Genomic DNA, 9,791 nt, shown 5'->3' with positions numbered 1-9,791 from the left:
TATAATAAAGACAATAGACAAATGCCAAAGTTAACAAAGTTTTAATGATAATATACATATGGATGTAGTTGAAGCAGGCTAGAAAAATTGTAGAGTTGGAGAGAGAATTTTGCTTCATTTGAAAGGTTAGAGAGAAAGAGAAAGATGTCACGTGTGCGTGTGTGTGTCTTTGGTGAACTGATATATTGTTGTTCAGCTTAATAACTCCTCTATTATTTAAAAAACGAAATAATAATACGTATATGATAAGATTAGGCTACCAAACTTACAAATTAACTTCCCGTCAAACTTCCTCAACTGTTGCGCCACTTTCTATTTTTTTGGACTATTGTACCCCTCACTAAAAAAAACATATTAATTCAAGGCCCGCAATCTCTTTCCCTTTTTAAAATTAGGACCATGATATGATTATGAGGTATTTATTGCCGTTTTCAATTATTACTTGTGCAAGTTACACTTATTGATATAATTAAATTCAGTTCATTTCCTCTCCTCTAAAAATTGATTGATTTTTCCTCTTAGTCGTATTAATTTATAGACGTGATGCTTTTCGTTTCCTTATTAATTATAAACCATTTGTTTTTTCAAGCAAGGAAATGAGAATTGATTAAAGGTGGAGGGGTGAAGGGCAAAATGGGAATTTGAATAAAATAATAAGATCAATTTCAAAGGTTGTCTTGGTAGTAATGTGACGTACGTAATAAGAAGAAGCTTTCACATAATATTCATGGAGTCATATAAACCATGCATATATTAGATCCAACCCACATAGCCTTATAAGAAAGAGCTTCCAATTAATATATATATTCATCATTATTCCTTCAAAATGTTAAAGCTGCTACACGATAGGAGCTACATTTTCAGCTTCTTCTTCAACGGAAGAAAAAACATTTTGAACATGTATATGTTTTCCAATATGATCTTGATCTCTTTCTTCATCTTTTTCCTCGTACCAACCACTTCAATGGCGTCGGAGATTGAAACCGGAAAGTTGTTCGAATCGTACAGCCGCGATGAGATGGCAAAGATCGCAGGCTACGGGGAAGAGAAGCTCTCTACCGTCCTCGTCACCGGCTCCGTCCACTGCGAGGCATGTCTCACCGGATCTCAAACCCATGCATGGCCTATCTCAGGTATTTTTTTGTTTATACAATTTCTCACCGGCAAAATAATAATGACACTTATACATTACCTTTTTGTTTATTATCTATATTTCTATAAACGGTGTTCATAGTTTTTCTGGTTTTATCTCATAGTATCTGGCAAACAACTTTTGTTTGTCATAACATGATGATCTTCATGCATAGACGTATATATTTGAACAAACATTCTTAATCATAAACTTATTCTTGCTCATTTTTCATACGGAAAAAAAAATGTTAATGGAGCTTTTTTTTTAAATATAAAGAATATTGGTCACAACTCACAATGCTTACTAGTGATAAGAAAGGGCCCAGGTGAGATAAAATTGAGAATTATATTGCTTTAACATTTCTCTACACGTCTATACCTATCGTCTTGTTTGCTTTTATTTCTTGACACAAAACTTTGATGATTTAAAAACTTCCATTTTTTTTCGACACATGAAAATAATGTTGTCTTCTGCTCTTTCTTCGGAAAACGTATAGCGTACAATTATAAGCATACGCATCACTTGACTAGATCAAGAAGCAAAAGATTATATAACCCATGTCTTAATATAATTCATATTTACTTATAACATTACTAACTCTGTTGGATTAATCATGTCTTTAAAATGCTTTGAAGCTTTCATAAATCACCACCAGAACACAAAAATTCAAAATTATTCCGATGAAAATTCAGCGAAAATCAACTCCGGAGATTTCGTGTTTGTTTTGAAGGAAAAAAAAAGTAGGTTGGAATTCTAGCAAAAAAATTAATTCAGCATTTTAATATTTTTTAAATTTCTGTTTGTATTTCCGTAAACTCGAACTATCAACTTTAATTAATAGCTAATTTGTAAAGACTCTATCATTAGATGTAGAACTTTCACCAATGATTTACATATATCTATGACAAAACTGAAAGCATCTACGTGTGTGTTTGGATGTCTTTGTATCCTATCAGGGCTCACAAATTAATTAATCACTCATCTGATTAGCTGAATTCAAAACTTAGCCTATAACGTAACATGTTACCCAAACCATATATATTTTAATTTATTTTTCCTAATCCTTGAACGTTACCAAAGGCACATGAATTGCTCCTTTTATAAGTGAAAAGAGCAGCTCTTTGAATGGACCATTGAGAAATTAGTAACTCCTAATTTGATTTGGACATTCTTTTTTCCTTTGAAAACAATTTAACTATATATATCCGGGTCTTTGGTGAGAATTATCGTATACTAAAGCAAGCTAGCGAAGCCCACGTCAGGAAAAACAATTCGTCACAATTAGTCTTTTCTCAATCAATAGTTCTCCACTAGTAATTACTAATAATTAATATGTCCAATAGATATATAACCATATGAAACTCAATTTTTGTCATATAACTAATATTTGTTAAATTTTAAATAAATCATCACAAGACTTTATTAACAAAGTCAAAAAAAGAGTTAATAGTTGAAAATATCATTAATAATTACAAATAAACCATCAGACTACAATAACGTATAAAATGCTAAAAAAATCCAAACAATGTCACATCGCCGTAATGATTATTTACTTAAAAAATTTACAAAATGTTGTCTATTTAATAAATTTTCAAATTTTGATGGTTTTGTTACTGAATATTTTCTAATAAATTTTCAGCATGTTTGACATACTATTAATGGGCCATTATTATTTAAATTAATGGATTAAATGATTTTATGTGTTTTTTGAGCAAAAAAAAAAATCTGAAATCATTCAGCTCACTTAAATGGATATTTAAATGGCAATTTGACCATTATTTTAATTCTACTAGGTAAGTGAATTAAACTCATTAAGAATGTTCATCATTTAAGATATATTAGTTATTATGTATTAAATTTTCTCAAATATATTATTTGATTATATATTTAATCATATTATAGATAAATTAACCATCTTCTCTTAATTATTTTTATTTTATTCAAATTTGTACACGTTTCGTAATCAATTATTCATTCTGATTTTGTCTTTCATACAAGCTTTAAGATATTTTGTTTATTACGAGTAACTTTTCTCAATAATATGAGTTTTAATTTTTACTTCTCTTACATCATATTTTGTTTAGATAGTGACAACCGAACTCTAATTTATTAGTTTTTTTTATTTGAATTTTTTTTTTTACTTAATTTCTCGAATGACACGTTTGAATGTATAATTTATAATGAAATAGCTTTAGATGAAACGGTCAGTTCCATTTGTGTGTCAAACAGTCTCTTTTGTCTTTAATACCTAGTAAAACAACACTGTTGTACATTTAAAATATCTCATCAAAACCCGGATTTAATTCAGATGAATATGAGTGATAAATGACCGTTCAAAAAAAAAAAAAAAAAAGACAGAAGTTTTCGTTCGAGAGGTGCTCATGAAAAACTACAACCATCGTATGAAATCTAGTTTCTACCTCAAAAAATGTCAAAGAATTTAAAAATAGGACTAAGACCAAAGTACGCCTAAAAATTACTGCATTTTTACCTTTTCCGAATAAACTAGTTTATTTTTATACGTAATCGATCAAACTTTAAGAAAATAAAAGAGACAGAGAGAAGTAATTTTCGTTAGAGAGGTGCTCATGAAAACTACAACCATCGTATGAAATCTAGTTTCTACCTCAAAAAATGTCAAAGAATTTAAAAATAGGACTAGATAGACCAAAATACGCCTAAAATTTACTGCATTTTTACTTTTTTTTTTTCCGCATAAACTAGTTTATTTTTATACGTAATCGATCAAACTTTAAGAAAACTCTATTTTCAAGGATTTGATTTCCGATGTTAATATGCAGGGGCTTTGGTGGCCATCAAGTGCCGGTTGAACGAGAAGAAGAGGAGGGAAAAATGGACAAAAGGCATGAGCGACGAGAGCGGAGAGTTTGCGATTGAGCTTCCTTCGGACCTTCACGCCATTGCAGATCTGGACCGGAAATGCTGCGTCAAAGTGACGAGACTCCCAAAGAACTCGCTGTGCAAACCAGTTTCAGTGAACAAACACAAGGCCTTAACACTCTCCTCTGCTGGGAATGGCATTCGAATTTACAGCTCCGGGGCAGTAAGGTTTAATCACTTGGGGGCTAAATGTCGCAAAGCACCCAAAGTTATCTCTCGATTGTGGTCGTAGACATATTCATATCATGAAATCTGTATCTTTAATATATATATATATATATATATATATATATATATATAAATATATATACTCATATACGTGTACATGTTCTTTGGGAGATACATGTCCGGAAGCTCAGAAAGATGGCGCTTCAGTCACAGCATTGAGTGAGTCACGGTGGATTTATCAAATCTGTTCTCATTAACTAATGAAATTATATATTGATATATGTATATAGGTGTTTTACGCGTTATGTTTCACGCAGCAGTGAATTAATTTTACATAAAATTTAAGCATCCGATGAAAATAGTTAAGAAGTTTCAAGAAGAATAAAAGGTTAATTACCGGCGGGGAAAAAAATGAGTTCTAAAAAAGTTATAAACGAGACCAATCATTATATTATTCACTACATATCATCGACAGCGAAGGCTAATAAAACAATTCCTTTAGAAGAATATAATTTAAATTTAAACTAGCATAGGCGTTAAACAGAAATGTGAACGGAATCTCACCGGAAATTCATGGGCATTGTTTCAAACATGGCATGAAAAACACAGTCACATGGATAGTGGACAAAAAGAAGAAGCTGAAATGGCTTATTGAGATTTGTGGGAGGCGAGAGAAGAAATGTAAGCGGCGACATCGGCGCAGCATTTGAGCTTGTCGGCGTTCTGGTCAGGGATTTCGACGGAAAACTCTTGTTCGAAAGCCATTACAAGCTCAACTCTGTCAAGGCTGTCCAGGTTCAAGTCCTTCTGGAAATCTGCTTTTTCGCTTACCTGTCAATTCAGATCACACCGTTCAAACAACTGCGTGAGAGTAATAATTACGATCGACGAATCACCTTTGAGGGATCGACATTGTCGAATTTCTTGACCAGACCGAGCACTCGTTTCATCGTCTGAATCTCATCATCATCACCGCTTCCACCATCGTCGTTTGTTGATGATGACGAACACGTTTGGTTGCTAATAAGCCGTTTTAGAGTTGTGTTCTTCTTCGCAACCCTCACATGCCATAGGATTGCGTTTTTGATGCTTTGCATGATTGCCTAAACGCCCCCCCCAAAAAAAAAAAATCAAAGAAATCTGCCAATTTTATGAAACTTGTGGTTTGTATTCATTGGGCTAAGAAGCTTCGGAGAAACTACGTTTACTAGTAAAACCCGATTTGTATGAGTAGAATGGCCGTAGAGACATACCACGGAAAGTAAATATGAAACTAAAGACGAGACAATAAAGCCAAAATAATTTGTGAAGAGCAAACTCACGTGAATGCTATTGTCGCTGTCGTTGTTCTGATACACGCTAATCTGTTCGACGAAATGTCTCAATGAAAATGCAATGCGGCGTTGAGAATACGAATGAGTATAGTCTAGATTTCAGGGTAATTATACATTTAAGGGTAATTCAATTGTTATTCACAGTTTTATTTAAGAATTTTTTTTTTTTTTTTTTCATTTGGCTTTTCTTTTTACAGTCGTGGAAATTTGTTCTAAAATATTTCTATTTTATTGAAGGTCTAACAGTATGTTAAAATTATTATATTTAAACGACGACGTATTTGTGTAACTCACCCGCTCATGTTTTGTTATTGGTCTTGGCTGTCTTACTCTTTAGTACCGGCTTGTGAACTATGATTTTAAATATTGTTTTAATTAATTTAATCATAAAAATATGAATTTTATGCCGTTCGTTTATTGTTTTATCAATGTTGTCCGTTCAACATTTTAATTCATCTTAATCTTTGAACGGAGCTTGATTTTTTTGCTGATGATTTTAAGGTCGGAAATCATGAAAAGACAAAAAATTTCATGTTTTAAAAGTAATGATAGTCTTAAAATCTCGAGAGATTTAGCCAATGTATTTGAAATTCATATCCGATACCATATGAAAAATGAGAAAAATTATATTATGAAATGTGGTACCGGGACTTTTGTCCCAGAACCATCCGGGAAATGAGACGGAACTGGGATCCCCGTTTAGTACCATTTAGTACCACATTTTTTAAATTGTATTTTTTAATTAAAAATATATGAACTTTTTATTTATTTTTAAATGCATTCATGATTAAAATAAAATGAAAAATAAATATGAGAAATATGGGAATCCCGGAACCGCGAAATATGGTACGGGAATTCCCGGTACCGTGGAAAATGGTTCCGGGATTTCCCGGTACCATTTTTTACTGTTTCGAGAGTCTCATTTCCCACAAAATATGGGACGAGACCAGGGGATCCTATTTCCCGGGTTCCATATGGCCAGCTTTATTAACATCATCAATATGTTTTTCCTTTTCATATTATTATTATTACACACACACACACACACACACACACACACACACACACACACACACACACACACACACATTCAGTCGTCTTTTTAGCTTAGAAATAAATAAAAAAAAATCAAAGTTTGGTGATTTATGATGAGAGTTATAATAATTTCAAGAATAACTCGATTTTCAAACTTTTTTTTTATGAATATCTCATTGAAAAAAAAATAGAGAATTTATCTTTATCTAAATGCAACTCTAAAAAGGGAAAAAAAAGGCTCATTGAAACTCTAAACAATATAAAAAAAAAAGTCAAATAAAATCGTAAACAAAATATATATATATATATATATATATATATTATATATATAAATTGTAGCGTATTTGCCCTATTCAATTTGCCAAACAAGATCTCTTACGAAACACGCTACTGATCTATCAACCTAAACAACGAAGTAATACTTGAAAAATTGAAGAGACACAATTTTACCCTAATTCGATCGATATGATCTAGTCCAGCAACGAGTTCCAATCCACTATCTTCTTGCCAATTACAAATCAAGTCCTTTGATTACAACCTTCCACAGAAATCTCCAAATTCTAGGGTTCATATATGAGATTTCTTTCTAGAGAGTTTTCCAGAGAGATGAGAAAATGTAATTGTGTTCTGGATTTTTTTTTCTATCTTCTATTCACGCTCCTCTATTTATAAACCGTAGAGAGAGACGTTTACACAGCTTACGTGTCACTTAGACTACCTCGGTGATGACCCAACGTTCAACTCCCAAAACGTCTTCTAGTTTAATCTGATCCAACGGTTGTGCTTCACTCCGAGACTTAAGAATATGATCAACACCGTAAAATTCTCCACCTTGACCTTCATTCTTCAAATTCTAGTGGATTGGACTCGTTTTTCTCAGTTCATAGAACTTCCAAGCAATGAGTAAATTTATTGTCTGAGACTGTCTTGGTTAACATATCAGAGCGGTTCTCATCTGTAGACACCTTCTGAATTTTCAATTCTCCACTGTTGATTATGTCCCTTACGAAGTTCATCTTCACATTTATGTGTTTAGACCTTTGATTGATGCTTTGACAGATGTATTGCGCTTTGACTATCACAATGGATTGTGACTTGACTATATGACATTCCCAACTCAACTACAAGACCCTTCATCTACACTACTTCTTTTATGGCCTCAATTATGGCTATATACTCAGCCTCTGTAGTTGATAAGGCCACTATTGATTGCAGATTTGACTTTCAGCTCACAGCTCCACCACATACTGTGAAAACGTATCCGGTGAAAGACCTCCTTGTGCCGAAAATCCCAGCATAGTCTGAATCCACAAATCCTTCTACTTTGATATTTTATTCACAACATCTTCTGTAGATGATTCCAGTATCTAAAGTCCTTTTTAGATATCTTAGAATCCACTTGACAGCTTGACAAGACTATTTCCCTGTGTTCTTAATTATTTTTTTTTCCATCTTTTATTCATGATCCTCTATTTATAAACCATAGAGAAACGTTTACAAAACTTACGTAACACTTAAACTACCTCGGCGATGACCCAACATTCAACTCCCAAAACGTCTTGTAGTTTAATCTGATCCAACGGCTATGCTTCACTCCGAGACTTGAGAATATGATCGACACCGTACATATATATATATATATATATATATATATATATATATATATATATATATATATGAAATAAAAACAATTAACAACTATATAGGGAATTAGATTTGAAAAGAAAGTCGGTAACATAGTTACGGAAAAAGATCAGATGTACCTTTATATTTTTGTATACTTCATATCTAATAGGGATAAACTTATAATCGTTTTTGGAATTTCTCTTCATCCTACGAAATATACGGTTGCATAAGAAAAATATTTTTCTTTATTGTGAATGATTATGTCTACTTTATTTATTTTTGCAAAATTTTCTTCAGTGAACTAAAAGAAGTCTTTATAGGTAAATAAGGTACATGCGTTCATTTTTGCCACCCAAGACCTCGCTCTCCAAAAACTCAACAATAAACAAGAATTATGGATGACTTTCCATAAGGAAATATTTCATCATTTATTCATGTATCTAAGCCTTCAAGAACGTCTTGCACACCATACTCTCTACACCAAATCTTTCAGGTTCATATTTTCAAATAAAAGTTCTGGACGGAGAAACGACACGAAGTTGTACCTCCCGACACAATCATGTCCCATGATGGCTCCAGTAAAGGCTGCGTTTGCCCAATTTGAGTCATAATTTCTAGTGCAAAAACCCGGTTAACAAGAGGCTCTTCCAAACCCGAGTCAAGTGCCAAAACATGTTGTTGATGGCTTCACCTACATACTCATCTTTTCACAATGAATCTAAGGAGGCTCTATTGAGAGATGAATATCGATCCACATATTTGAGTCATGTCTATCATAATCCACTGTGTGCTCTGATGAAGAACATCAGAGCTTTCACATGAGAACGAATATCTTCAATCTTAAAGATCTACTTTAAAGTATGTTCTTGGTGGGTCAAACTAAGACAATAATTTAGTTTATAATCTGAGATAAAAATGATAATATTTATAGACAAGAGGGAGGAAACCGATTTTTTCTAGAAAAGAGTTTTATCGGAACTCTATGTTTATGTATTCAAGGCCGAGACTTGTTCTTATTCGCTCTCTTGTTTTTCTCTGGCTGTTGTTGTTGCAAATGGTGGAGTTTCCCTTCTATTTATAGAGGAAAACTATTTGTGAGTTCCAATTTTGCCCTTTCTAGATCTGTATAATAAGAATAGTAAAGCACTCCACTCCAAATCTAAGAATATTTCCCTCATTTGGATTGATTTCCACCAAAATCATTCCATTTATTTCATAATCATGTGTATAATTTGCATGTATCAACCATTGTCCCCCTTTGTGTTGAAAAATCGATATTTTATAAATTTCTATTTTAAAACACAAAATGTTAGTTATTTTATTATTTTTTTTTGGACAATTTCTTGTTATTATTTTTTGTAAGCATTTAATTGGTCAATTTGTACCAATATGTAAAGCCCAAAAATTTAGGTCAAGACTATATGTTTGACAATTTTTTCAGCGAGATGTTGAGCCCAAAAATTTAGGTCAAGACTGTATGCTTGACAATTTTTGTACGAGATGTCGAGCCTAAGAATTTAGGTCAAGTCTGTATGTTTGGTAATGTGTTTTTGGCCAAAGAGAATTATTGAAAATTTGTGTACGATATGAGCCCA

The 9,791-nt window shown here is 32.6% G+C and overlaps 2 protein-coding genes across 3 annotated transcripts; one reads left to right on the top strand and one right to left on the bottom strand.

The window, feature by feature from the left end:
- Nucleotides 1-747: 747 nt before the first annotated feature.
- Nucleotides 748-4,290, top strand: LOC149385477 (Pollen Ole e 1 allergen and extensin family protein). The gene is made up of 2 exons (XM_089627310.1): nt 748-1,133; nt 3,934-4,290. The coding sequence occupies exons 1-2, from the start codon at nt 827-829 to the stop codon at nt 4,263-4,265; spliced, it is 639 nt and encodes a 212-aa protein (XP_089483436.1). The 5' UTR covers nt 748-826; the 3' UTR covers nt 4,266-4,290.
- A 398-nt stretch (nt 4,291-4,688) lies between these two features.
- Nucleotides 4,689-5,741, bottom strand: MTACP3 (mitochondrial acyl carrier protein 3). 2 transcript variants are annotated; one of them, XM_089627312.1, is made up of 3 exons: nt 5,524-5,741; nt 5,098-5,341; nt 4,689-5,032 (listed from the first exon to the last, which is right to left on the bottom strand). In XM_089627312.1, the coding sequence occupies exons 2-3, from the start codon at nt 5,296-5,298 to the stop codon at nt 4,850-4,852; spliced, it is 384 nt and encodes a 127-aa protein (XP_089483438.1). In that variant the 5' UTR covers nt 5,299-5,341; nt 5,524-5,741; the 3' UTR covers nt 4,689-4,849. The 2 variants fall into 2 exon arrangements, with proteins under 2 accessions (XP_089483438.1, XP_089483437.1); XM_089627311.1 differs by having other exon boundaries at nt 5,098-5,304; nt 5,524-5,740.
- Nucleotides 5,742-9,791: the final 4,050 nt, after the last annotated feature.

The sequence above is a fragment of the Urtica dioica genome, chromosome 9 (assembly GCF_054948205.1).
Source record: "Urtica dioica subsp. dioica isolate 48M chromosome 9, U.dioica_male_clone48M_v1_H2, whole genome shotgun sequence".
NCBI lineage: Eukaryota > Viridiplantae > Streptophyta > Magnoliopsida > Rosales > Urticaceae > Urtica > Urtica dioica.
The sequence above is the reverse complement of the archived record's forward strand: the minus strand, read 5'-3'. Positions and strand labels throughout refer to the sequence as shown.